A 26,518-nucleotide genomic window follows, 5' to 3' on the forward strand; every position below is an offset into this window, starting at 1 on the left:
CCACATCAGGGGTTTTAAGGTGGTATCCAGCTGCCAACATCTGCCTGGTGGATATTACACCAAGTTCATCCAATTCCCAGCCCCATCCCTGTCACTTCTGATTGTCTGGTGGGCAAGGCAAAACAAGTTGAGGGACAAAAGAGAATTCCTTCTCCCACCTCACCAAGCTGGAACCCAACACCGTGTCCATAGCCAGATTCTGGCTGCAGTCCCAAATAAAGGTTCCGGGAACCTTTTAACAGGTTCAGGCAAATTTTTCTTTAGAGAACAAACTCCAACGTCAATCCTGAAAGCAACAAAAAAGCTGAGAAATTTGCATCTCAATGAGCTATACACTGGTCAACTCTTCAAGTCTAATTCAATAAATTCAGTAAATGGCCTTCTCTACAATGCAGCCATCCACCAAGTTTGAAAATGTTAGGCCTGAGTGGAAACCTTGACCTTAACTTTGCCAGGCACTCCCAGTAAAGGGAAGCACAAGGGTTTCTGACTCTGAAAGGTTACAGGGATTCCAAGATGCAAGGAGCAGGGAGGCCAGGGAGATAAGTTGTGAGGAATCAGCAGGCTTCCCCCAAGAGGATGCTAGGTCAGCGGGTTTGCCAGATAATCAGAAAAACCAAAATCAGATGCAGGAGCAAAGAAACAGGATAAGAAGTTGATGTTCAACCCACAATCCTGACCCTTCACCTTCACTTTGGTGTGTAGGAATAACCTGTCGTCAAGTCTCTCAAGGACTTAAATACCAACTCAGCACTGTGTTGGCACAATCTCTGGGACTCCTCCCACTGAAAGGAAAGAAGCCAAGGTTGCAGGAGGAATGAAGTGACCAGCCCCATGCTGCCAATACCATAAAATAAATCAGTGAACAATCTGTGAAAAAAAAAAAAAAAACTAGAATCTGACCTTTCTCACACCACAGTGGGGTAAAAAATCTGACTGCAACAGTCTCTGGTCTGGATGAGTTACTAACAGCTTTGTCAAGGGATGATGATTTTCGTGTGCGTTTAAAACCCTCTCTGTACCCTCAAAGAGAGGAAGAGGCAAACAGTCCAACCTGTTCCTTTCAGAAGAGTCATTAATCTCCTAACATCTCTAGGGCAAAACAGAAAGCTTGTTCAGAGAACAAGGTCTGACTCTCCCATCTCCCAAGATTTCTTGCTGATGTGGGGAAAGGCCTGCCAAGAACCCTTAGGCTATTAGGAAATATTTCTGAGTGGCTAAAGGCTAAAGGTTGGTTATAAATGATATACTTTCTGTCCTCTTCTAGGCAGCCTCTGCATTCCCTCCCTTTCTCTTGCCCTTAACTTCTGCTAATTCTCCATAGACACTCAGACACTCAGGAATATTCTGGACAGATCAGAGAAGGGAAAGAGGGGAGGATCTGACACAGGGTTACAGGCAGTGCAGGCTGGTCCAAATCTTTCTCTTCCTGCTAAGAACTCTGAAAACAAAAGAAGCACTAGTGGCAATGCTGGGGGCACAAATATCTAGGATATCTCCATCAGAAGGAGCTCAAGCACTGGAGAGAGACATTATGTGAGTTCAACTATTATGCAGCCTCTGTTGGGATCAGGAGAAGGTAGAGGGAAGCATTTCCTAACACAGTTGCCTAAGAAGGAAGGTAGAAATTGGGAGCTTCTTTGGCTGAACCTATTGACCTGTAAGCAATTAAGGTGGGAAGGTATGACCTTAGGGGAAGGGGCAGAGGACAGACTTCATGTACTGCAAGCATCCTCAGCCTGCCTTCTGCAACACCAATGGTGGAGCAAAGAGAAGGGAGCAAACCTAGCATCGTTTCTATAAATGTCCCCCTTCCTCTTCCTCCCCATGGGGTTGGAAGGCCACTGAGATGTTCTCATTGCCCGTGGGAGGAAGTGGCCTTTGGAGAATCATAAAGCAGCAAAAATAGACAAGAAATTGTATCCGGCAAGCCCTTAGAAGACTCCATAATGGCCTGACTGAAAAAAAAAAATCTAGATTCTAGATGAAACCTCCTTGGGGTGGAGGCAAAGCCACTTCCTCTCTCTCTCGCTGCACCCCAGCCCCTAAATCAGGAGTTCCTCTTTCTCTTAACCACGGAGCAACATGTTTATTGCAAGGCCAGCAATGTTCCAGGCACAGAGAGGACATAAGTCCAGTTCCTAGCTAGTAGAAAAAACTCCTGGATGTGACAGTTTTGGGTCTATGGTAGTCTCCGGCATGGGCAAATAACAAGATTGGTCTGAGCCTCAGTTTATTCATCCATGAAACGGGAAAATAATAACACGTACCCAGCAGAGCTAGGTTAGGATCAAATAGGCCTTTGGAAACCCGGGACGCTCTGCGCAGCGAGAGGGGCATTGCTGGCCAGGTCTTCACTACAATCCGCCCTCTCCCAAAGACCCCACTCCAGGAACCGTACCCAGCCCAAGGCGTCCATCTCACCTGGTTCAGTACATAGGTAGGAGTAGAAGCCCTCCGACTTCAGCATGATGAGCAGAGAGCCCCAGCCCAGGAGGACTGCCGAGAAGAGGAGGTTTTCCAACACCGCGGTGCAGGCCATCCACCAGCGGCGCCGATGGGCAGTGGCCAGGGTGGGTGCCATGGTGCGGCGCGGCGCGGCAGCCTGGCTCTGCAGCCACCTGCGCACAGACCTCGGCGTCAGCGCCGGCCCTACCCAGTCCGTACGGCCGCCCCCGACCGCTGTCCCAAGGCGGGGAGATGGTCACTCCTCCGCGGCCCTGGCTATAGGTGCGTGCAGTGAAGCAAGCAATCCCCAGCCCTGTCCCAGACCTGGGCCACCCCTCAATCCACGGCAGGCTCGTACCACACTGCCCTCAGCTACTCTGGAGCCTCCCTGGCCAGGCAGAAAGACTTCTTCCTCAGCACATTCCGAGGTAAACTGAGGCATGGAGGCAAGAATGGACTTAACGCATGCTCAAGGACGTGGAATTAGTCCTAACCCCCTCAGGATTGACATAGCTAGCCCAGGGGCCGGAAGGGGAAAAAGCTTAAGGTATGGCCACCTCGGTAGGGGCATACCTGAGTGCTGCCACTCCCAGGGACCCTGACGAGCTCCCGACCGCCCGCCCGCACTCAAGACCCTTCCTCAGTGCTGTTTCTTTCAACCACAAGATCAGCGCACCGAGCCCCGGAACGGCCCGCCCACGGAGCGCTCATTGGCCTGACCGCGCAGGAACTGCCGCACCATTGGCCACTGTCTAGGTCGCTAGGCGCTGCGGCCACGCGAACCCCGCATGGGAGAGGCGAAGCCGGTTCAAACCGGCGGCGCGATCCTGCCGAAGAGCCCCCATCCCGGGCTGTTACCTCGGCAATCAGTCCGTTTCCATAGAAGCAGACTTCGGCCCCTCCATCCCTCAGCTCCCTCCCGGGTTCTTAATCTATTCCCTGGCGGATCCTGTATCCAGTTTATTCCCTCTCATATTCACAAATTTTCTAAGCCCCTTCTTGTGCGGCTTCTGACCCCCCACTCCCTGGCCTGGGACCCGGATCCCCGGGATTCAGCTCACCCAGCTCCTACTGATGTGTGTCGGGCCCGCCCGGCGTTTTTTCTGCCCTCTTTTATTCCAGCCCTTTTATTCCGACCCTAAGATGAAAACACTGCTGCCTGCTGATTGGCTGAGTGGGGGCTGGAAACAGGCGTTGACCAATCATCATCCACCCGCCCGCCCCCCGGCAAGTAGAAGCCGGTTCCGGCCGGACTTGAAGACAAACAAGAGAGTTGGGGGGGCCTGGGGCAGCTGTGGGCCTTGTCTTGACTCTGCTGTTTTAAAGTGGAGCCGCAGCCAGGCCGGGAACCCCCGGGACGTTGCTCCACCGCCTCTCCAGAGCCCCACCCGGAGCCCTGACCCTGGGCTGGGCCCTCAGCTAGGCGTTCCCGCGCTCCTCGGACTTCCCCAGCTGCGTGGCGGTCGCCTCCGATCTCGCACTCCGCTCTCCTCTGACCCGCTAGGTAGTCTCCAGCTCCCTTGCGCCCTTAGGCTTCACGCGTGGATGCTGTGACTCCGCGCAGGTCGTTTCACTCTCGGAAGTCCCCACTTGCCTCCTTCCCTCGCAGCGATGTTGTCCCGACTTCCTCAGGCTTTATGTTCTGGTTCCTCGCTCTCCTGCCTATGGTGGTCCCCATCCAGGTGTAGTCTGTGGGTCTCGGGGTCTTCGGACCCCTCTTCCCTGCACTCCTTATTCACCGATTTCTTGCCCTCTCCTAGGTGCCATCTGCTGGGTCCATAATAGGTATCCCTTGAGGATCTTAAAGCAGGAGTTGAGGTCTTATCGGTCCAGTGTTAGGACATTGTCTCTCTGGTCCTCCATTCAGACTCTGGAGCTTCCATTCGAATTCCCGCTTTCCTTGATCCCCTGGGTGGCCTAACTCAGATCAGTCATTTTTGTGCTCCCTGATCCCGAACATCTCTTTCGGGTATGGGTCCTCTCAGCAGAGTGAGCCCTGGGCAATGCCAAGCTGCTTGTATCTGTGTGGTCTTTGTGCGAGGGGTCGCCAGGGATTAAGAGTGCTTTGGCCTCCCTGAGCAGAAGAGCCGGCCCTGCCCCTTGGAACTGCTGGATTCTAAGGGTTCTGCTGTCCGGCAGGGTTTTCCTGACCAGAGGCTCTAGCCTGACCTTGGAAAACCCTGTGTTCCCCAGAGTCTGTGTACTCCGGGAGCTGGCTCAATATCCCAATGCTATAGGAGCCCCAGTAGCCTCCTATTCCGCTTCCCCCAGTCCCAGGGCGCCCTCTGCTGCCGTGAACTGCCGCTGCAAGGACATCCTCTCCAGCACAGTGCTGGTTGGTATTGTTGGTTTGTGCCAGGAGGATCCTGGCTGATTACCTATTGGGTTACCCACCCCATAGATTCTTATTCAAGGTTTCCACCGCACCTGACAGCTCTCCCTTCTTTCACTCGCTTTCCTTTAGCCAACTGCCTGAAGACTCTCTCCAGACCTCAAATACATCTTTTAATTCACTTTCCATGGCTAGGGATGTGTACAGGAGACCCTGGGATCAATCCCCAACATCACCAAAATAATTATTCAGTTTCTCCCTCAAAACTATGCCACTCCCGATCTCCCTTAAATAAGGTAAATATAGTGAACCATCCTTTCAACAAATATTTGTTAAGTACTTGCTATGACCAGACCAGTACAGCCGTATCTCTTAAATATTTAATCTGTCCATTTATATCCCTAGCACACAATCATACAACTCAAATCCATTCCCCACCCCATCCAGTAAACTGTGGGAAATGCAAATAGGACCTCTGCTAAAATTTTTCAGAAACTTTACCATTTGTTCTGCAAGTTGAAGTTCTCATTCACAATTTTACCCGTATGGGGGGCTGGGGATGTGGCTTTAGCGGTAGCGCGCTCGCCTGGCATGCGTGCGGCCCGGGTTCAATCCTCAGCACCACATACAAACAAAAAGATGTTGTATCCACTGAAAACTGAAAAATAAATATTGAAGAATTCTAAAAAAAAAAAAACAATTTTACCCATATGGGCTCCTCTCCACCAACACATCTTTTTCTTCTTTGGGGCTGTTTGACCTGCCTGGTCTTAGGTGCTCCAATCACTGTCAAATTGCTTGTGGTTCTTATGCCACTATTCTCATCTCCACCTCTGGCCTTCACTATAGCCCCTTCTTGAATAGCACCTCCTCTGGGAAGCCTTCCCTGGCACTCTGTAATACCTTTTGCTATCTTTGTCCACTAATATGGTATTTCATAGTTATTTATTCATGGTTGTATCCACTTTTCCCACAGACTATAAACACTTTGGGGCAGGAATATGTATTATTCAACTTTGGATAACCAGCTCCTAATACTGAAGTAAGCACAATGGAGACACACAATATGGGTTTGTGGAATAAAAATGAAAGTTCTGAAAAGTACCAGATTCTATGACACCAGATCCGATGGTAGTGCCAATAATAATTAGCTTTTATTGAGAGCTAAACATATACTACATGCTTTTCATCATTTGTGCCATTTAATCCTCACAAACACACTAGGAGATGGGCATTGTCTTCATTTTTCAAAAGAAAAACCAGAGGATTTAAGCAACTTTTCCAGAGCCACAAAATGAAATGTTGAAGCTGGGACTTGAGTCTAGATCTGAGTGAAACCTTTGTTTTTTGTCAGGAGTACTAATGCCACAACACCAGCACTGTTGCCAAATTATAAAAGAAATAAAACCATTGGGAATGGAGCTCAGTGATAGAGGGCTTGCCTAGCATGTGCAAAGTCCTGGGCTTGCTACCCAGCACTGCAAAAATAATAACAACAATAACAATAAAATAAAACCACTAACATACCAGAAGAAAATATAGATTATTTCGCTAATTTTAGGGTAGAGAAGACCTTTCCCCTTGTAAAGAAAAAGAGAAGAAACTCTAAATAGGTTTTTAAAAATCTATCACAAACTGAGCAAAGAATTAATATTCTTGATACAGAAAATGTACTTCCAAATCAACCAGAAAAACATGAACAATTCAATTCAAAATTGAATATACCCAGATTATCTATAGGAAAAATACAAATAGCAATTTAAGGTCTGAAAAGACCTCAACCTTAGAATAATCATAGAAATTCAAATTGAAATGAGATTTTTTTTTTCAGTGCTGGGAATCAAACCCAGAGCCTTGGGTATGCTAAGCAAGCACTCTATTACTGAACAACATCCTCAAATGCAGACATATCAGTTTTTTGATGGTTAAAAGAAAGTTTTGTTTTTTAATTTGTATAAAGATTTTAAGAACTTTAACATGTATTACTTTATTCCATTTGTGCTAAAATAATAACTTACCATTTTCTACCTAATTAGATTTACAAGGAAATGAATGCCCGTGTGTGTGAGTGTGTGTGTGTGAGAGAGAGAGAGATACACTAGGGATTGAACTCAGGGTCTTCTACATGTTAGATAAGCACTGTTTATTTATTTGTTTATTTTTTAGCTATTGATGGACCTTTGTTTTATTCATTTATATGTGGTGCTGACATTCGAACCCAGTTCTTCACACATGGTAGGCAAGCACTCTGCCACTGAGCCACAACCCCAGCCCCAGGCAAGCACTGTTTTTAATATTATTTTAGACAAGGTCTTGCTGAATTGCTAAATATGGCTTCTAACTTATGATCCTCCTGCCTGAGCCTCCCAAGGAGCTGGGATTATAGGTTTGTGCCATGAAACCTGACCATGCTTATTCCTTTAATTTGTGACTACAAACCCATGCAGCTATTTTGAAGGGCAATTTGGAAGAAGTATAGAAACTTCTAATTTTCTTACACTATAACTCAACAGCTCCCTCCTAGGAATATATTCTACAAAAAAATGTATACTAGTGCAATAAGAAATGTGGGTACATTTTATTTTATCAGAAGCAACTCAGCTGTCCATTGGCAATGGGCATGGTATAAAATAACCTGTCATATTTCCACATGATGGAATTCTACCTGGTCATATTTTATGAAAGGAGGTAGCTTTACATTTACTGACTTCGAAAGTTATAGAGAATATCTTGCTAAGTGTGAAAGCAAGTTGCAGGGCTAGGAGTGTAGCTCAGTGATAGAGCCCATGCTTACTATTTACAAGGGCCTGAGTTCAATGGCTCTGCAAAAAAAAAAAAAAAAGCAAGTTGAAAAATAGTATGCTTAGTATGTTTTAAAACATATATTTACATGTGTACAAAAAAAAAAAGAAATCTGAAGCCTGGGCAGTGGTACATGCTTGTAATCCCAGTGGCTTGGGAGGCTGAGGCAGGAGGATCGAGAGTTCAAATCCAGCCTCAGTGAAAAGCAAGGCGCTAAGCAACTCAGTGAGACCCTGTCTCTAACTAAAATACATCCTCACATCCTATTTAGGGCTGGGGATGTGGCTCAGTGGTTGAGTGCTCTCTGAGTTCAATCCTGGGTACCAAAAAAAAAAAAAAAAAACAAAAAAAAAGAAAAAAGAAATCAGAGTATCTCAACTGTAAGATTCTCTGCACACTGGGATAGAAAGGGACACCCCTCCCCTAACTTCTTTTCTTTTTATTACTTTATTTATGCACACTAAAGATCAAACCCAGTGCCGCACACATGCTAGGCAAGTACTCTGCCACTGAGCTGCAGACTCAGCCCTCCCCCTTCTTTTCTGACTTGGTAATATAACAGCAAAATTCAAATAAGACCAACAAGCACTCAGTGAAAAATAAGTCTGACCTCTGTCTTATCCCCAGACTGCCTCTAGGGAAAAAGGGAAATCTTCGTTTTACTTTATACATGTTTGTAATGTTATAGCTTTTTATTTCATTTATTTTTATTTTTCATATGAGCTCTCTTTTTATTTCCTAGGATGGTCTCAAACTTGTGGGCTCAAGTGATCCTTCCCCCTCGACCTTCTGAGTAATGGACTACAGGTACTTGAAACTGCCCCAGCTAGCACTTTTTATTTTTTAACAAAGAACCAAATTACCTTTCATAATTTTTGTTTTTTATTTTTTTTTAAAGAGAGTGGAGAGAGAGAGAGAGAGAGAGAGAGAGAGAGAGAATTTTTTTTTAATATTTATTTTTCAGTTCTCGGCGGATACAACATCTTTGTTTGTATGTGGTGCTGAGGATCAAACCCGGGCCGCACGCATGCCAGGCGAGCGCGCTACCGCTTGAGCCACATCCCCAGCCCAATAATTTTTAAAATATATATACATATTTGGTTGTCAATGAACCTTTATTTTATTTACTTATTTATATGTGGTACTGAGAATCGAACCCAGTGCCAAACATATGTCAGATAAGCACTTTACCACTGAGCCACAACCCCAGCCCCTCATTTTTAATAACTTTATTTTATTTATTTATTTACTTATTTTTGTGCCGTGCTATGAATCAAACCCAGTGCCTTACACATGCTAAGCAAGCATTCTATAATCCCAGCCCCACCTTTCATAATTTTTTTAAAAAAATTCAGTCTAGGGTTGGGGTTGTGGCTCAGTGGTAGAGCACTTGCCTAGTATTATGAGGCACTAGGTTCAATTCTAAACAACACATATAAAAAAATGAATAAAATACAGGTGCAACAACTAAAACAAATATTCAAAAAATTATTTTAAAAAATTCAATCTAGTGAGAAAAAATGTTTACTGTAGAAAATTTGCAAATTACTCAAAAGTTTAAGAAGAAAATAAATATTCAACTGCAATGTCATCTCCCAGGAAAAATATAATCTAAGCTGATGCTTTTCCCTAAAATCTTTTTTTATTTTTTATTTTTGCACTAGAAATTGAACCCACTGGGGCTCTACCACTGAACTATATTCCCAGCCCTTTTTATTTTTTATTTTGAAATAGGGCCTTGCTAAATTGCTTAGGGTTTCACTAAGTTGCCGAGGCCAGACTTGAACTTGGGATCCTCTTGCCTCAGCCTCCCGAGTCACTGGGATTACAGTTGTGTGCCACCATGCCAAGTTCAAGTCTTTTACTCTTATGCACATACATTTGTTTAAAAAAAAATAGTACATAGCCAGGTGTGGTGGCACATGCTTGCAATCCCACCAACTCAGGAAGCTGAAGCAAGAGGATCACAAATTCAAGGCTGGCCTCAGAAACTTAGACCTGTCTCAAAAAATAAAAAGGGCTGGGAATGTAGTTCAGTAGAAAAGCACCCCTGGGCTCAATCCCTAGTACCCCCCTGCCACACACACACAAAAGTTCATAAAGTAGTCACTAAGTACACAAAAAGGGAGAATTCTAAAAATTCATTTGGAGGCAACATGAAATAAAATTTATAGAAGGAAAACAATGGGTCTGGCTGCTTGTTGGCACACTTCTGTAATCCTAGCTTCTCAGGAGGCTGAGGCAGGAGAATTGTAAGTTCAAAGTCAACTCAGCAACTTAGCAAGACCCTGTTTCAAAATAAAAAATTAAAAATGCTGGGGCTGTAGCTCAGTGGCAAAGTCTCATGCCTGGCATGCTTGAGATCCTGGGTTCAATCCCTGGTTCCTCAAAAAATAAAGAAACACAGGGAATTGAAAATGTAACTCAGTAGTACTCAGTGATACTCATGCTTAGCATGACTGAGGCCCTGTGTTCTAACCCAAACACCACACACAAAAAGAAAAAAAAAAAAAGCTACGCTGTATACCCTTATTTCTAAATTTCTTTTTACATACTTAGTATAGCACAAATATTTTATCCTTGTACACGATTTTTCTAAGAAATATTTGTTTAGTCTATCTTCATCATCAAACATTTAGTTTGTTTCCGATTCCAGAACAATGTTTTGCAAATGAAGGAAATAATAGTCCTTTGGGGCAGAATTTAGAATAACAGAGAAAAAGTCCCTGTAGCCATCTCTTCCCCCTTCCTGACCCCATCCGGCAGGGTCTCTGCCCAGGCTTCCAGCATTGCCAGGGCGCATAGCCAACTGGCCTCTAACTCTGGCCTTCTCCAAGGCAGAGGCTCTGCTGATCTGGCTCTGGGATCATTTTCCATCACAAAGTATAATCTGATCCATAAGTAGTTCTGGTGCCCCCTCCCTGCCCTTCCGCCCATCCACAGTCTTTCAGTTCCCCAAATTCAGGGTCCTTAGGACTCTGGTGGCCCAGACACGAGTACAACATTCTCATACAAGGGCTCCTCCTGCCCTTCCTCTTCTGCCTGCTTTTGGAGATCTTGTTCTGGGGGGCTGTTCCCAATGACTGGCTCCTGGGCCCTCCCTGAGCTCTCAATGCCATCCCCTACCCCTCTCGACACTTCCTCTGATCTAACTCCTATAGACTCCATGGTACAACTGAGTTTGGCATTGGGAGCTAAGCCAAGGCTCTGACTGGCAGAGCCAGAGGACAGCCCAGGGTTGCCCTTGTTCTGACCCCGGGCCCGGCGTGGTGGCTTAGCAATAACACCAGGCCTCTGGCTGGCAGAACTAGAGGCCAGCCCAGGGCTATTCTTGTTTTGACCCAGGGCTCGGCGTGGAGGCTTAGGGATGGCAGTCTTGACCTTAGCTTCTGCCTGACCTTTCCAGAAATTACCAAAATGCCGAAAGATAGATAAGACAGGACCCTCAGATCTCTGGGGCGTCCCTGCCAGCATGTAGATTGTGGCCACAGGATCTGAGGTCTCCTTGACACCACTGTCAATGGCTTCCACACACTCAGCTGCTGTCTGGTCTTCAAGGTAGTACTGGTGGTCAATGGCAGAATCTCCAGGGCTAACAGTAGCAGGAGCAGCCTCATCTGTGTTTCCTTGCTCCAGAGTTGCGGACTCCTTGGCTTCCTGACCTTCAGGACCTGGTTGGGCCCCCCTGGAGAGCCTTTTGGGTTTTCGGAATGGGCTGGAGAGTTCTCCTGAGCTTCGGCAACTCTGTGACGCAAACTTGGTGCCTTCAGCAAAGGAAACTGATGGTCGCTTGGCCCGCGCTAGGCTGGAGGTACGTGGAATAGCAAATGGTGTGGAGGTATCCTCTGGGGGAGGGAAGGGGCCACCAGCCAGGCTGGCCTCTGCTGACTCTGCATGGGTTACCGGGACCATCCCTGGCAAAGGAGACAGAAGAGCTTGTTGCAGTTAGGCTGGCCACCCCAGTTCATCCCACCTACAGCTCAGCATCTTCTGGGAAGCCTCAAAAATGGCGCAAGGAAAGGAGGGAAGATGCAGAGAGGCAGGAAGGGGCCAATTCAGCAGATACTGCTACTTCACTCTTCTACCACCCCTTCCCGCTCTGAATCACTAGTACACTCCAGTCAAGTTGAAACTTGCAATGCCACAGAGCCACATCCCTCTCCCTCAGGGCCATCATAAACGTTGTTCCCTTTACTTGAAACACCATCCCAATTGTAACTTTTACTTTATTAACTCCAGCTAACCCTGCCAGACAACACAGCTGTCACCAACACAGACGTGTTCCCTGATGCCAGTCGGCCCAGACGTGGCTAGATTATGAGCCCACCCTAGTGTATCCCCCATCGAAGCATCTATCACTCTGTCCTATAAGTGTCTGATTACTGCCTACCAGACTACAGGCTTGCTGAAAATAATCTATTTTGTTCTCTACTGTGTCCCCAGAGCCAGGATCAATAACTATCATAGAATGGGAAGTAGATCCAAGTTTATATGTTTGCTGGAGGGAAGAGCTGCTCAGGGGTTCATTGGGCTGTTGGGGGCTACCTTGTTGGGGTGGCACACAGTAGGCAGGAACTTCGTCCTCTACTCCAGACTCAGGATCAGAAGAGAAGGAGTCATCTGAGGCCCAGCCAGCAGAGGGTGGCTCGATGAAGCTGTGGTTGAAGGGGACCTCTGGGTCATGGTGAGAGACTGTAGGGGATACAGATCAGCACAGAGCCTGATGGGAATCTTTGTTCCATCCCAGTACCCCATCCTCAGTCCTTACCTGTCACCCAGGGAAGTTTGTGTCTGCTGAGGGAACCACAGGACAGGGCAGAGCCTAGACTGGTCAGCGCCCCCCAGACCTGCTGCTTCATCCTGGACAAGGCAGCACCATCTCTCACAGGCCTAAGCAGTGGGGTAGGAAGGGTGGTCAGTGCACAAAACACAAAGTGACCTGTGTTACCTTGGCAGGGTATGACGGCAGCTACATCTACTTCAATGGCTCTGTATCAATTATAGAATAAAATCTTAACTACCGAGCCCAAGGTCTGAATCACAGAAAACAGCATGGCTCTTGAGTCATAGAGACCTGGGTAACAACTCTGGCTCATACTTCACTCCCTGTAAAATGGGGACAACAATCTTATATCAGAGTTTTTCTCAGGAAGTTTTTTCTCAGTATTTGGCAGTGGTTTTCCAAAATGTAGCTCTTTGTTATTGTCATCCTAGTTGAACCCCAGTAAGCCTGTCTTTGTCCCTATGCTTCTCTGCTTCCAAGCAGTCATTACTACTCCACCTGTCAACATTGGTCTGATGGCCTTTGTACATGTCCTCATTTTCCTGGGAGGGGCTTCTTCCCCACCCCAGGGCTCTCTGCCATGGGGCAAGGACAACAGGATCTGCTTATCTGTGGATGCCCAATAGCACACAGGACACACTCAAGGATCAGGCCATGAGAGAACTGGACAGAATCCAGAGAGCCGGTTGGGGGCTGTGTGTGTGCCGTGACTAGCTGGGTCACCTATGGCCTCAGTGACCTCTATGAATTGAGGATGATAATCCTCCTGCCCCCACATTTCCTGTTCTAAACCTCCATACTTTTGAGTCTCCAAGAGGTTAAGAGGCATGAGGACGTTCTGTGAAGAACAGAGCTACCTTTGAGCAACACTCCCCTATGGCAACCCCACTGGCCCATTCCTTCCTCCCTTCTGTCTCTTAGAAAGCCATATTCTCCGTTGAACCACCAACTGTCTCCACTACCTCTGATTTAAGCACTGACAAGACCAGCCCTTCCACACCCTGGAAAGGAAACCAGATGGGACCGGCCAGTGTTCACCTGTCCTTGGGGTCCAACCCAGTGGTCCAGCGGTAGTAGGCCCAGCAGGCAATGCCCAGGAGGAGCAGCAGCAGAGGGACCAGGATGCCAGCAGTGAGGATGGCATCCTTACTGTAAGGGCCTGGGGAAACAAGAGATGGTCAAACACTCAGAAATTTCTGCTCTTCCATGCATGATGGCTCATGTTTAGCTCTGAGTTGCTACTTCCCCAGAGTCTTCTATTTATGGGTACCTCTCTCTCTTCCAGCCAGCCTCTGCTGTCTGTCCCCTCCTGACGGACCAGGCCCCATTCTAAAAATTCTTATCCTGATTTTCTTGTACTCTGCCATTCCAGAGTCCAAGCCAGCCCACTCATTTCCTGGATCTACCCTGGTTTCTCCCGGGATCCCAGAGCATCCATACAGATTCCAAGAACAGGAATGTCTCTGAAGCAGGCTCAGATTTGCTAGCAAGTGGGGCTCCTGGAGTTTATGGAAAGGCTGAGATATTCCCTGTTTACTGCAGCACCTTGCATCCTCCCTGCACTCTCCCCAACTCACAGGCCCCTGAGACAGGGTGGCAGAGTCCCTCTGTACATTGGCAGGGAATAGAGCAGTTGTTTCCATGGAAGCCAGATGGGCAGGAACTGTTGCAGCTGTGGGGTAACAAGGAGGGGCAGGCTGAAGGCTGGGTGAAAGGGATGGAGGTGGGCAGGGGAGAGGGAAGGCAGATTTCTGAGTACTATACCCACCCCCTGCCATTTCCCTGGATGATACCCAAGAATCTCACTTCTGAGTCACATTCTAATTGCCTCTGGCAGTGGAAGAAACCCTCAGGCTTGAAGCTGCCTATCTATTGGCAGGCCAATGTACAGCACTCTGGACAGGGTTTACCTCTGACTATCCTCAGCCCCTTAGCCACCCAGAACTAATGTGAAATAAGCAAGATGCCAGTGGCATTCAGGGAGGTGCTATTAGGATATGGAGGTGTGAGTCAAGCCTGGCCTTGACCCTAACTTTCCAAGCCTCGGACCTTTCCATTATAAAATGAGGTCTCTTCTATTTGACATTACAAGCTGTCTCATAAGTGAAAACCTGATTGGAGACACTGTTTTCCATCTGAAGACCTTAGGGAAATGACAATGGGTCTAGAGCCTATCCCTAAGTAAGGTCCCATCCAATTAGGGAGTAAGTCCTTTTTTTATTCTTTCTTTTAAATTATTTTTCTTTCATTTTTTCCCCCCTAAGATCTCAGATTGAAAATCTGAGGGCTAAGGATGTGGCTTAAGTGGTTGCGCGCTTGCCTAGCATGCGTGAGGCACTGGGTTCGATTCTCAGCACCACGTAAGAAATAAAATAAAGATATGGTGTCCACCTAAAACTAAAAAATACATATTAAAAAAAAAAAGAAAAAAAATTTGAGATCCTCCAGATGTGGTAGCACATGTCTGTAATCCCAGCAGCTCTGGAGGGTGAGCCGGAAGAATTGTCTAAAGCTAGCCTCAACAATTTAGCAAGGCCCTAAGCAAGTCAGCAAGATGCTGTCTACAAATAAAAATAAACAGAAGAGCTGGGGATGTTGCTCAGTGGTTAAGCGCCTCTTGGTTCAATCCTTAGTAACAAAACAACAACAACAACAAAAAGAAAACTTGAGATCATGCACTGTTACACCCTGCCTGACACTGGTCAAGCTCCTCAGTAACAGGTTTTGTTAGATATTAGTCAGCCATGACTAGTATTCACTCTCTAAAGCATACACTATTAAAACCCCTAATTATTAGCTGCTTCACTATCCTGTACACATGACTTAGTGGGCTGCTGGTTGTTTTTCTTTCCTTTTTTTAAAATCTTACTTATTTCTTTTTTTAGTCCTTTTAGATTTGTTATTATGACTTTCCTCAGATGATATGATCTCATAACAGGAGTACTAACTTCTGAGTTATGAAAAAGGTAGACAGGTATCTGAGAGGTGGAAAGCCCCAGGAAAGAAAGTTTAGGAACCATTACTCAGTCCCAGTACCCTCCTGCCCACAGGGCTCAGTCCTTACCTGGTCCCCCAGTAGCCAGCACTGCAGACACATTCTCCTGTTACAGCATCACAGGAGCCCTGAATACAGGTGGGGCAGGTAGAGCCACAGCCCTCCCCAAAGGTGCCCATTGGGCAGGAGTCTTCACATCTGAGGGGAGACAAGACTCAGGGATGGGGAGGGTAGAGCAGGTCTGCCCCCATAGTGGGGACCCTACCCACCTTCCCCATGCTCCAGGACTCAGAAACCCAACTGGCCACTCCTCAGCAGTGAAGCTCAGGTGTAAACAGGGCCTTGAACCTAGAACCAAACCAGTAGGTGACAGACTACAAATTCCTAGAGGGAAAAGGGGAATGAAACCCCAAGGGGTAAGGAAGTTAGAAGAGCGTGCATCCCAGGACACCCTCAAAACTCTTCTTTGACCCTCAGTTTTACCAGGAGGTAGCCCCAAGGGCTGAATGTGTGTTGGGGAAGGTAAGGATCCTATAGAAAAGTCTAGTCCACCCTCAGTAGGGTGGCGTCCTCACCTGGGCCCCAGCCAGCCAGGGTCACAGTGCTGACAGTGGCCTGTTTCTGGCTGACAGGCCTCCCCAAGCCGGCAGTGAGGGCACTGCTGGCTGCAGTTCTTGCCAAAGGTGCCTGGTGAGCAGGGCTGCTGGCACTGGGTCCCATCCCAGCCTGGCTTGCAGGACTCACAGTGGCCTGTGTCTGGGGAGCACGATGCATTCTGCTCACATTGGCCACAGCTGGTAAGAGAAAGAGTTCATGGGAGCACCAGGGACAGATGGAGAGCCCAACTCCTCCAACCCACCTATAGCCCACTCAGATCTTCAGGGGCACTAGAGAGCATCCAGGTCCCAGTTAGGTGACTCAGGCAGGTTTAAGCCTCAGTTTCTTTGTTTTGTGCAATAAAAAGATCGGATAGATGATATCTGAGGGCTCTCACAGGGTTCCATTTCTCTCCTTGCTCTATGATCCATCCTTCCCTAGGTCCCAGGGTCACCTGAAGCTATAGTAAAGCCAGGACACCAAGTTACCACTCTACCCTCCACCTGCTTTCTGCCCAGCTTTCCTTTTCTCTTCATTTCTCCTTTCTCTCTCCCACACTATGCCATCCCTGAGATCAGGGCTCAGTGGTTTATCTTCTATCCCACAACATTAAAATGTAAAAAAGTCAATTATAGACTGCATGCAGTGCAGTGTGCTTGTAAGGCTACTTCAGTGCCTGGAACAGAAGGATTACTTTAGCCCAGGAATTCAAGGTAAGTCTGGGAATAAAGCAAGACCAACCTTAAAAAAAAAATCAGGGACTGGGGTTGTGGCTCAGTTGTAGAGCACTTGCTCACATGCGTGAGGCACTGGGATTGATCTTCAGCACCACAAAAAATAAATATGATAGACTTGGGTCAGATCCATTATCAAAAGGGAAGAAAGGAGTTTATAAAACCAGTTTAACCAATCTTGACTAGCATTTAGAAAATGAAAAAAGGAAAACACTACAGTGTATGTGTATGTATAAATATAAGGATGTATTGTCTAGTTACTTTTATTTCCGTTATAAAATGTGCTACATGTGTCATGTGGGATGTAGTTTCTTGTTCTTGAGCTGATCAATAATTGAAAGCCACTGAGTCTTAAAGGGCCATTCTTTTGAATCGTGATTCTTTTCCTAAGTATGGCTTGCTAGTATTATATCTTTAACTAATTGGATGAAAGGAGTGGGAGGGCTCAACCCAGGGGTATCCAGGGGTTTTTTCTTCTTTCCTCCCTGTCTTGTATATTTTGGGGGGATAGCACTAGGATCCCCCACTCTGTGTCTAGCACTTCTCACTGGGTACCTGCCTCTTCCTGCTCTTCTTGCTCTTCCTGCTCACTCCCCCTGACCTGGGTCCTCCCTGGTGCTCCTTGGAGGGGGGGCTCACCTTTTGCTGCACTGCACCCCGTAGCTACCGGGAGCACAGGGCAGCTCACAGCGCGCGCCGTGGAAGCCAGGAGGGCAAGAGCACTGACCGGAGGTGGCACTGCAGAGGCCACGCACGCACTGACACTTCTGACGGCACTCGGAATCCCACCAGCCAGGCTGGCAGATGCAGCGGCCCGAAAGCTGCTCGCAAGGGGAGCCATTGCAGGAGCAGCGGAAGCTGCAGCGGCGGCCCCACCAGCCTGAGTGGCAGAGACAGGCTCCTGTGGACTGGTCACACTGTGATGTAGAACTGCACTGGCATTGACGGCGGCACGTGGATGACCACCAGCCCCGATTGCAGTGGCACACACCCGTCTCAGGGTCGCAACGGCCGTGGGAGCTGCAGGCACACGTGAACTCACAGCGTCTGCCCCAGCGGTCCGCTTGGCACTGGCACTTGCCGGTGGCTGGGTCGCACTGGCCGTGTGGGTGGCAGGGGCAAGTCTCACGGCAGTCGGGGCCCCAGTACTGGCTTGGGCAGCCTGCAGGGTTGCAGGGAACGGAAATCGGCTCAGGGCCAGGCACAGATCCTTGTCCCGTCCTTTCCTCAAAGCAGAGGGGTCCAGCCAACCCTCCAAGAGACAAGGACGGATCCTGGAACATCTGGCAACCTGTCCTCCTGGAGAATAGCTCACTTCCTGCTCCAGACTCTGAACTACAAAAACCCTTAGCCTGGGGCTGGGATTGTGGCTCAGAGGTAGAGTGTTTGCCTAGCATGAGTGAGGCACTGGGTTCATCCTCAGCACCACATAAAAATAAATAAATAAAATAAAGGTATTATGCCCATCTATACTAAATGAAAAAAATTAAAACAAACAAACAAAAAAAACCTCTTAGCCTGGGCCCAGCCTCCCACTTGATGGTCTAGAGCACACTCAGAGATCTTGAGTGAAAAGGGGGTGTTCCCAGAGTCATACATAGTGGGTGGGGGCTTTATTCACAAACCCCTGTTGAACTTCCCACCCAGGGATTCCTGGGGCCTACCTTCAGGCTATGGGTCCACCAACCTCCTTTCTATCCCCCTCTTCTGCCAGAGAGGGCAGAGAGTCCGGTTTGGAGTCTCCTGCCCTCCACCCATATATAAGGTATCTATGGGGGAGACTAAATTACACAGTTAACAGGGATAACAGGCATTTTCTCTAAGAAGTTAAAAACGAGGCAAAGGTCCCAAGTGGGCAGGGCTTTGTGGATATAGAGAAAAAACAGATGACTCAGGACATCTACCAGAGGTACATCACTTCTGTAACTGGGCCTTAATTTCCTCAAACTTGCAAACTTGGGGGAATGGGGAGGCCGAGGCAGGAGGATGATGAATTCAAAGCCAGCCTTAGCAACTTAGTGAGGCCCTAAGCAACTCAGCAAGACCCTGTCTCTAAATATAATATAAAAAAGGACTGGGGATGTGGCTCAGTGGTTAAGCTCCCCTGGGTTTAATCCTTGGTACCAAACAAACAAACAAATAAATGACTTGTGGGGATTCTGGCCCTGCTGTTCTAAGGTTACATTTCCATCTGTTCTGCCATGCCCCTCCCTCCCCCACCCACCACTTAGTTCTGCCCAGTAACTTCATCCTGCAGTTGAGACTCACGGGAGCTGCACTGGGCCCCGAAGAATCCAGGTTTGCATCGGCAGAGGCCTGGTTTCACACATATCTCGTCTTTCTGGCAGGCATCCAGTCCCTCACAGATAGCTGAAAAACACCCCACCCAGGTCTGAAAGTCTGGGGCACACACAACCAGGGGACACCCTCTCCCTTTTACCCACTTCAGAGGCTTTGCTCCCTTAAAAGCCACCCTCATAAGGCTGGGGATGTGTGTCACAGGATGAACCCTGATTTTAGGGCTCTGGAGAGGAAAGAGTAGGAAGAAAGGGTTGTCACTGGGTGATATCTCCCATCTCCTTGGCTGGGGGTCCAGCCTGGCTACTCACGAATGGTGCATTCTCGATCTTTCTGCCTCCAACCTGGGCAGCACTGCAGCTCAGCAGAGGGGCTGTGGGGCAGAAAGGGGTCAGCTGGTGGCAATGCAGCACACAGGGTGAATCACTGGCTCCAGCTGAGGTGTGGTAATCTGCCTCAGACCACCAGGGAGATCGAGGGAGATCTACCCCGCTGTGCCCGTCCACTCCGGTCTCCTTCCTTGGCCTTAATAACACCTGCCCTGACTATCCACTATTTGCCAGATCATCCCTCAAAACCCTTCCCTTTAGTGCCAAGACCTCTCCCTCTACATCCTCATTCTCAGAAATGCCTCAATTTTTCATTCTCAGAAATGCCCCAATAATTCAGGCATCATCCCCATCAGTCTTCCCCAAGACCCACCTGCTGCCCATGCAGACGTGTTGCCCATTGGGATCCAGCTCAGACCCCTGGATCCCTGCAGTCCAGAGCAGCAGCAGTAGGAACAGCAGCCCCAGCCCCATGGCGGCCAATAAAGTGGGAGGACTTGAGTTAATCTGGCTCCCACAGCTCCCAACCCCCTCCCTGCTTCCTCCCAAGGCTTTTCCTGAGGAAACCAGGCCGGAGGGGTGGACTGACATGATGCTCCGCCCTGAAAGGGCCCCATGGGTACTAGGAAGGCCATACACTCAGAAACGAAAGGGAAAGAAAGGCTGATGGTAAGAACTGAGTGGGTTTATGGGTCTTAATCTGGAGGCAGGAAGGAAGAACAAAGGCCTATGTCCTTGGATACAGAGAACAGGCAAGGGGGTGGGCATGGCTTTCCATTAGACAGTACTCCCAAAGTGAAGCCAGAGCTGAGAGAAGTCTTCCATCCAGCGACCAACCAAGAAGGAAACCCCATGAGGAAACCTCTGGCTGTCCCTGCTCCTGGCAGGCTTGGGAGGTGGGATGGCCCACTAACAGACAGACATGGAGAAGTTTTTGGGTATTGTGGGGGGTTGCTTTATTACATTAGCTGGAGTTATCTGTACAAATCCTCAGACAGGTAGATAATCAGTCCTCTATCTCCTGAATGGGGAAACTGGAACTTGGAGAAGAAACACCTTTACACAGATAGCCCAAGGCTTGGTGTAGGAAAGTCAGGAAGGTAAGCAGGCTAAGCTCCCTGTCATGGTGAGCACAGGCAGGACAGGAGATGAGCACCAGAGAGGGCTGTGAAGGTAGGAGCCCTATCCTCATTTGAGCTCATACATTCACCCACTGCCAGACCCCGAAGTCAGGCCTCTGGGGCAGCTGAGGCCCTCAGACCAAGATGTTTATCAAAAGCAGAGCAGCACCAGTCAGGAGTTGGGGGCTGGAGGGGTGCCCACAGGCTCCAAGTGAGGTTGCTGTGGGGCCTCCTCTTCTTCCCCTAGTTCACCGGGAGTGGTATTGCTGGTCTTAGCTTCTGAGGCCTCTGCTTCACTGTGATACCATGAGCCAAAGCTGGAGGGAGAGCCAGGAGGTACTTTGAACCAGAAAGCCAGAGAAGTCAAGGATATGGGACGAGGGCAGGGAGTGGTGGGAAAGGAGATACAGAGGGAAAAAAGGGCAGTGTGTGGTCATGGGGAGCTGAATGGGGTCAGATCAGGAGGGAGGGTTTGTTGGAGCTCAGGATAGCACGGTGAGAGGCAGTGGAGAAGGAAAGGAAAAAAAACAGGACTCCTCCTTCACCTCCCCTCCTGCCCTTCCCTTCCCTCAACATACAAACTCTGTATTCTGGACTCAGAGGGTGGGGGATCATCTCCTTTATTGCTAGAGAGCTGGAGCCAGGAGCCATCCTCATCATCACTAAGACAGAGGAAAGAGAAGATGTGAGGGCCACATATTGAGGCCCTGAGGGACAACAGGAGTTCAGCTCACGTGGAGTTTTTTAAATGGCCTCCAGGAGCACCAGGGAAGGACAGAAGGACTTCAGGGTTCCCAGCTGGAGTGAAGGAATCACAGGACATCTTGAGGCTTTTACTTTATAGCCTGGCAGGTAGCAGGCCCCTGGCAAAGCTGCAGGCCCAGAACCATTTCTCTAACAGATAGACCCAGTCAAGGCAGGAAACTGAAAACTGAGTGTGGAGAAGCAGCATTAGCAGGTTTCTTCAGCAGATTATACAACAGACAGGGCAGGTGGGAGAAGTGTGATCCAGAAAGACGATAGCAAGTGGGACCGTGGGCTCAGGGTGTGACCAGGCCAAGTCAGCAGGCCCAGGAGTGACCTAATCATAGCTGCAGGCTTAGCAGGACAGACTAGACAGCAGACTCAGGGATAAGGAGGCCAGGTTAGATGGTCCAAGAAGTGACTAGATGAGATTGATATAAGGGGTGACCAGGCTGGGTCAGCAGGCTCAACTAGGTGACCACTAGGTCAGCAAATGCTAAGAAGTGGCTATCTAGGTCATCAGGCTCAGCAAAACTTGGGAGGGAGAGAGGAAAGGCTGGATCTGGGAAATGGAGGCAGGATCCTACCTATTCTCTGCTTCCTCTGGTGTCCCTAACATCTTGGCCTTGATCTTCTTTCGCTGTTTCCTGACAGCCACCTTCATGGCTTCAAGCAGAAGCCCAGGGACTCTGTGGTCTGTGAGCAGTTCCCTATAGGAGAGAGGGAGTGGCAGGGAGAAAGCAGTGAGGATGCCAACTGTAGGTTCCAGTCCAATTACCCATTTGCCTTTTTCTTCCTGAAATACTGCTTTGCACTGCTAACATTTCTCAGATCTTCCTATAGGTGGCCTGCTTCCTAGGAATACTTCCCTACTTGCTGCTGCTGCTGTTGTGACCCTTTGCGCCCGCTCTCTCTCTCTCTCTCTCTCTCTCTCTCTCTCTCTCTCTCTCACACACACACACACACACACACACACACACACACACATGTTTGGATGAAGTTCCAGGACAGCAGGAACTATTTAATTCATGTCCTCCCAGTACCCAAGCAGAGCCTGGCATATGTCACAGTGGATATATCAGTGAATAAAGAATTAGTGGGTGACTTGAGGCCCAAGGTAAGTAAGTGGAGGCACCTCCTCTTCCTAGCCTCTTACCGCTGGAAATAGGCCAACTCCTCCTTGAGCAGAAACACATTGGTTTTGAGCTCATTCCGCTCTTGAAGGATCTGCTCAACCTCCTCCCTGCTGAAGCCACACTGCCCTGCCTCCGGAGGGTGGTCTGGCTGTGGTGGGGTATGCATCTGTGAAAGGGCAGACATGATTGAGGAGGGCAGCCTCCATTATCCTTCCTACCTAAACCCTAATACTATCACAGGAAGGCTAGGGAAAGTGATTGGAAGACTTTGGGGGCAAGTGTGCAACAGTAGAGGGCGGCACTGCTGCAGCTGAGTGGGTCTTAGGTGCAAATCTATGTGTCACCTTCCAAAGGATTTGCTATGTACCTGGTACAACTTGCCCAGTGCTTAATAAGTGCCAGACTCTGTGGGTCTGAGTCGGGTCCCTACCTTCCTCCTGCACTCACCGGGTCCTCAGGAGTCACTGGATCAAGCTCAGGTCTCTGCTCTTGCTGGCCAGGGCCTTGCAGTGGTAGCTCACGCTCCCTCTCGCGGTCCTGTGCAGCCCGCAGCTGGGCTTGCACGGCGGCCAGCTTGTGTCGCAGCTCCGCATTTACCAGCAGGAGGCGCTGCAGCTGCTCCTGCAACTGCGGGTGGAGCGAGAAGAAAGCTGACAGGCGGGGCGCCAAGGCCCGCCTGAGCCCCGCCCCACGCCTACCAACCGCACTCACGGCTTCCATCTCCTCGCTACGTTGCAGAAGGTCGCGGTTATAAGCCCGGAGCTCGTCCCGCTGTTTGTCCGTCACCTCCTTGAGCTGCTGCAGTAGCGCGTGCTCCTCTGAAGAAGGCGTGTTAGTGTCAGCCTGCAGGAGCTGAGGCCCTAACTAGTCCCCAGCCCACCCTGGTCCCGGCGGGGCCTGGACTTACCCTGCGGTCCCGAGCATAGTTGCCTACGGAGGTGCTCATTCTCCTGCCTCAACCTCCGTAGCTCCAGTTCGGCCTGCTGGGCAGACACCTGCAGCTGGGGATGTACAGGCTGGGATTAGAGCCTGCCATCCCTACGGTGGGGTAAGCAGAGCGAGGAGTGACTCACCGAGTCCGGGGCGGGCCCAACAGCAGCCTTTTCCAGGAACTCCAGTGCCCGCACCACAAGTGGCACCAGCCCGGCCGCTGCCTCTGGACCAAAACGACGCCCCAGCTCTTGCAGCTCAGTGCCCAGGGCCCCCGCTAGATGATATACGAGCTCAGCTGCTGTCGCAGACCCCGAGGCTATTTGAGGTATCCAGCTGGGTGGCCCAGGCGCTGCACTCCTGGGCTCCATTTTCCCCCCAGAAGACCTAGGGCACCCCAGCCCTCAACTAGGACCGGAAAATGCCAAACAGTTCTGTCCCAGGAAGTTTAGGAATGTAAAGGGCGGGGTAGAAGTGACAGGGGAGGAGCAACAAGGGACACCCTGTCCCTGTCCCATTCAACCCCCAAGGTCACAGGGAACCGAATCACCATTTCCCAGGCAGGTGTCCAAAAGCAGAGGCCCGGTGTTGTTAGTGGTCATTGTAGGCAGGCCCTCCCCCTAGCACCCAGTCCAGGCTCCACCCCTGTGCCCAAGTCCAGAAGTGGACTTGGCTGCTAAGCACTCCAGGCAAGTGAGACTGAAGGCCAGTGAGTGCTGTTTCTCTACCAACAGTATCAGAAAAGTTGAGACTAGACTGTATGCTACAACTACAGACCACAAGCTACAGAGCTAAACCCAGAAAGGGGAGCAACTTCTCCAAGTATGTTGAAAAATGGTGATGGTTTACAAGTATTTTTCAAAGAAACCATAAAGATAGTCAAGTCAGTAGAGTGTGAAAACCCAATCCCACATCAGTTCCTTAAGTCTAGGGGATATTCAGGTCCAAAGCCCTGAACAGGAGGGAGCCTTTTACTCACTCAAGATAGAATCCAGCACCAAGCTGTGAACAACTGTCCCAGCCCCCTGTCATTTCCACATTCAGAATTTGAGCTCAGGCAGGGTGAAAAAAAAAAGCAACCAACCCTCAATTTCTATTTATACAAAATTTATTATGTTGTTCAGGAATACAAGCCATTAATGATACAAGCACAAAAACGAAGGAAAAAAGGGCCAAGCTGCTGAATGTCACCAGCTTGTATGTGGGCATAAGAGGCTTCAGCACTTGAAAAGTCTGAAACAGGAGGAGGTGAGGAAACAACTAGGCATATAGGTCCTCGCGGTCTGCAGAGTAGACCTCTCCCTCTTGCAGGAGGGCAAAGTTGAGGAAGTGGGAGGGTCTGTGCACCTCATGGTAGAACTCTTTAGGGTTTGCCAGCTGTAGCTCATACTTCATGTTGGGATCATGTCGGACACCTTAGGTGAGAGGGAAACATTAAATGTTAAAAGGGTCTCCTTTCCGCAACCAGCCTGGGCCACTGGGCTAAGGGTAATGACATCACTTATCCCCAACCCTGTCCCTACTTCCCATGCTGCCCTCACACACAGCCTACTAACCCATAAAGTTGTAGTTCCATGAGGACTGAGCAGGAACCATAAAGAAGCCAAGGAATCGGTCTGACAGCAACATCTGGACCCTCTCATAGTGTGAGGGTAGATAACCCTTGGGGTTGTTGCCTTTGTCTGTATTCTGGCGGCCCCATTCATAGCCACTGGGTGTCAACTTGTAGGCTGTCAATGTGCAGGAACCTGGTGTGAAGCTGGAGAGGACAAGGACATGTGACAGTTCAGCCCCTGACCCGAAATGCCTACTTGCCCCACAATACTTCTTCCTAAGAGGGTCCAAGCCCACCTGCAGGTGATGATAATGGTCTTCTCGCCATCCCAAGATGGGTTGTCAGCCATGATTTTGGCATGGGTGGTGACATCCTGGGGTGACAGCTGGGGGGACTCATTGGGCTGAGTGTGGATCCAACCTAACGGCTCCATCTCCTATGGGCAAATACCAGTAAAGAACTGTTCAGAATCCCATGTGCAAACAGAACTCTCATCCATTTGACTAACATGCCTGCCTGTCTTCTCCCTGAGGGCAAAAAGGCACATATTCTCAAGCTCCTACACTTCCAAGCTTCATTACCACCACTTACTTTGAGGTACTCATGCTGGGGCAGCTGACCAGGCAGGTGCACAGTCTGGTGAGTACCCCACTGTGGAACCATCACGATGCAGCGGATTTCCTTCACTTGGGGGTTATCCGGTGGGCTCACCCCATACAGGTACCCTGCAATCTGGAGATGAGGGGGTTAGGAGTCTTAGTTCCAACCCAGAGTTAGAACAAGAATGAAGTTTCTCAAAAATGAGCCAAAACCCCTGCATCAGAATCACCTGGAGTTCTTGTTCAAAGTGTTAGACTTCTTCATCATAATCTGTGATATAATCTAGGAATCTGTACTGCTCTCAAGCTCCCCAGCTGATAGTTACTTAGTATCAATAAACAAACAAGCACACAGCTAATGAATTTTTTTTCTTTCTTTCTTTGGCACTGGGGATTGAACTGAGGCATGCTTCACTGAGCTACATAACCTTTTGGTAACGTGCATTGAATCCAGGGGTACTTTATTGTAACCACATCTCCATCCCTTTTTATTTTTTTTTTTTTCAGATAAGGTCTAATTAAATTGGGAAGATTGGTCACAAATCTGTCGTGGCTGATCTCAAATTTGTAATCCTCCTGCTTCAGCCTCCCAAGTAGCCGGTATTATAGGTATATGTCCCCATTTCCAGCCAGCTCAATTAATTTCCACAGGCTGAATACCACATCTGGAAAACCAGCACTAGCCAGAATTTTATTTTATATTTATTTTTTAGTTATAGGTGGATACAATATCTTTATTTTATTTTTATGTGGTGCTGAGGCTCAAACCCAGTGCCTCACACATGGTAGGTGAGCACTACTCTACCCCTGAGCCACAACCCCAGCTTGACAGAATTTTAAATTTTACATTTCTATCAACAAAGTTAGGGAAACTGTTTCCTATAAAATCACTCATATAGAATACTAGTTATCTTTTCAAATTTGCCAATCTGCCAGGCACGCCTATAATCCCAGCAATGTGGAGAGGCAGAGGTAGGAGGATCACAAATTCAAAGCTAGCAACCCTGTCTCAAAATTTAAAAGGACTAGGGATGTGGTTCAGTGGTTAAGTGCCCTGGGTTCAATCCCCAGTACCAAAACAAGCAAACAAACAAAAAAGTAGACCTGATGGCCAC

General features: G+C 48.7%; 4 protein-coding genes and 1 long non-coding RNA gene across 10 annotated transcripts in view; 1 reads left to right on the forward strand and 4 right to left on the reverse strand.

Annotated features, from left to right (window-relative positions):
- Slc43a2 (solute carrier family 43 member 2) overlaps positions 1-3,631 on the reverse strand; it is a 46,692-nt gene extending 43,061 nt beyond the window's left edge. The window contains exons 1-2 of one of the 3 annotated variants that reach the window (XM_005327896.5): positions 3,510-3,630; positions 2,425-2,621 (exon numbers count right to left, since the gene is read on the reverse strand). In XM_005327896.5, coding sequence (XP_005327953.1) covers positions 2,425-2,584 — 160 coding nt within the window. In that variant the 5' untranslated portion in view covers positions 2,585-2,621; positions 3,510-3,630. Of the gene's footprint in view, positions 1-2,424; positions 2,622-3,021; positions 3,149-3,509 lie in introns of those variants that run through there. The other 2 variants (XM_078042620.1, XM_078042621.1) reach the window with 2 other exon arrangements.
- Positions 3,632-3,684: 53 nt separating this feature from the next.
- LOC120884178 (uncharacterized) lies at positions 3,685-8,690 on the forward strand. Its single transcript, XR_013436248.1, has 3 exons — positions 3,685-3,952; positions 5,757-5,822; positions 8,325-8,690. It is a non-coding gene; the product is annotated as an uncharacterized LOC120884178 (long non-coding RNA).
- Positions 8,679-20,110, reverse strand: Scarf1 (scavenger receptor class F member 1). The gene is made up of 11 exons (XM_005327898.5): positions 19,692-20,110; positions 19,301-19,362; positions 18,960-19,061; positions 17,331-17,853; positions 15,936-16,154; positions 15,430-15,558; positions 13,943-14,037; positions 13,404-13,524; positions 12,351-12,472; positions 12,128-12,274; positions 8,679-11,496 (listed from the first exon to the last, which is right to left on the reverse strand). The coding sequence occupies exons 1-11, from the start codon at positions 19,907-19,909 to the stop codon at positions 10,553-10,555; spliced, it is 2,682 nt and encodes an 893-aa protein (XP_005327955.2). The 5' UTR covers positions 19,910-20,110; the 3' UTR covers positions 8,679-10,552.
- A 139-nt stretch (positions 20,111-20,249) lies between these two features.
- Positions 20,250-23,782, reverse strand: Rilp (Rab interacting lysosomal protein). Of its 2 annotated transcripts, none has more exons than XM_005327903.5 (8): positions 23,393-23,782; positions 23,227-23,314; positions 23,031-23,137; positions 22,767-22,946; positions 22,340-22,485; positions 21,771-21,893; positions 21,018-21,101; positions 20,250-20,756 (listed from the first exon to the last, which is right to left on the reverse strand). In XM_005327903.5, exons 1-8 carry the CDS (start codon positions 23,618-23,620, stop codon positions 20,612-20,614), a joined length of 1,101 nt encoding a protein of 366 aa, XP_005327960.2. In that variant the 5' UTR covers positions 23,621-23,782; the 3' UTR covers positions 20,250-20,611. The 2 variants fall into 2 exon arrangements, with proteins under 2 accessions (XP_005327960.2, XP_005327959.2); XM_005327902.5 differs by having other exon boundaries at positions 23,227-23,320; positions 23,393-23,780.
- Positions 23,783-24,339: 557 nt separating this feature from the next.
- The window catches only part of Prpf8 (pre-mRNA processing factor 8), a 34,542-nt gene continuing 32,363 nt past the window's right edge, over positions 24,340-26,518 (reverse strand). For 2 of the 3 annotated variants that reach the window (XM_005327904.4, XM_021728159.3), the window contains exons 40-43: positions 25,396-25,536; positions 25,101-25,240; positions 24,806-25,008; positions 24,340-24,664 (exon numbers count right to left, since the gene is read on the reverse strand). In XM_005327904.4, the coding sequence (XP_005327961.1) occupies positions 24,510-24,664; positions 24,806-25,008; positions 25,101-25,240; positions 25,396-25,536 (639 nt within the window). In that variant the 3' untranslated portion in view covers positions 24,340-24,509. The remainder of the gene's footprint in view (positions 24,665-24,805; positions 25,009-25,100; positions 25,241-25,395; positions 25,537-26,518) is intronic. The other variant, XM_040269277.2, reaches the window with a different exon arrangement.

Source organism: Ictidomys tridecemlineatus, chromosome 3 (genome assembly GCF_052094955.1).
Source record: "Ictidomys tridecemlineatus isolate mIctTri1 chromosome 3, mIctTri1.hap1, whole genome shotgun sequence".
NCBI classification, from domain to species: domain Eukaryota; kingdom Metazoa; phylum Chordata; class Mammalia; order Rodentia; family Sciuridae; genus Ictidomys; species Ictidomys tridecemlineatus.

Excerpts from the sequence above, each read along its gene's own strand:
- Scarf1 (XM_005327898.5), bottom strand. The coding sequence starts at position 19,909 with ATGTCAGTCCACCCCTCCGGCCTGGTTTCCTCAGGAAAAGCCTTGGGA. Across the intron at positions 12,275-12,350 it reads CAAACTTCCCTGGGTGACAG|TCTCTCACCATGACCCAGAG; the intron begins GTAAGGACTGAG and ends TATCCCCTACAG. Across the intron at positions 11,497-12,127 it reads CTGTGTGCCACCCCAACAAG|GGATGGTCCCGGTAACCCAT; the intron begins GTAGCCCCCAAC and ends CTCCTTTGCCAG.
- Rilp (XM_005327902.5), bottom strand. The coding sequence starts at position 23,620 with ATGGAGCCCAGGAGTGCAGCGCCTGGGCCACCCAGCTGGATACCTCAA. Across the intron at positions 21,894-22,339 it reads GAGTTGGCCTATTTCCAGCG|GGAACTGCTCACAGACCACA; the intron begins GTAAGAGGCTAG and ends TCTCTCCTATAG. Across the intron at positions 21,102-21,770 it reads CCAGAGGAAGCAGAGAATAG|TGATGATGAGGATGGCTCCT; the intron begins GTAGGATCCTGC and ends CCTCTGTCTTAG.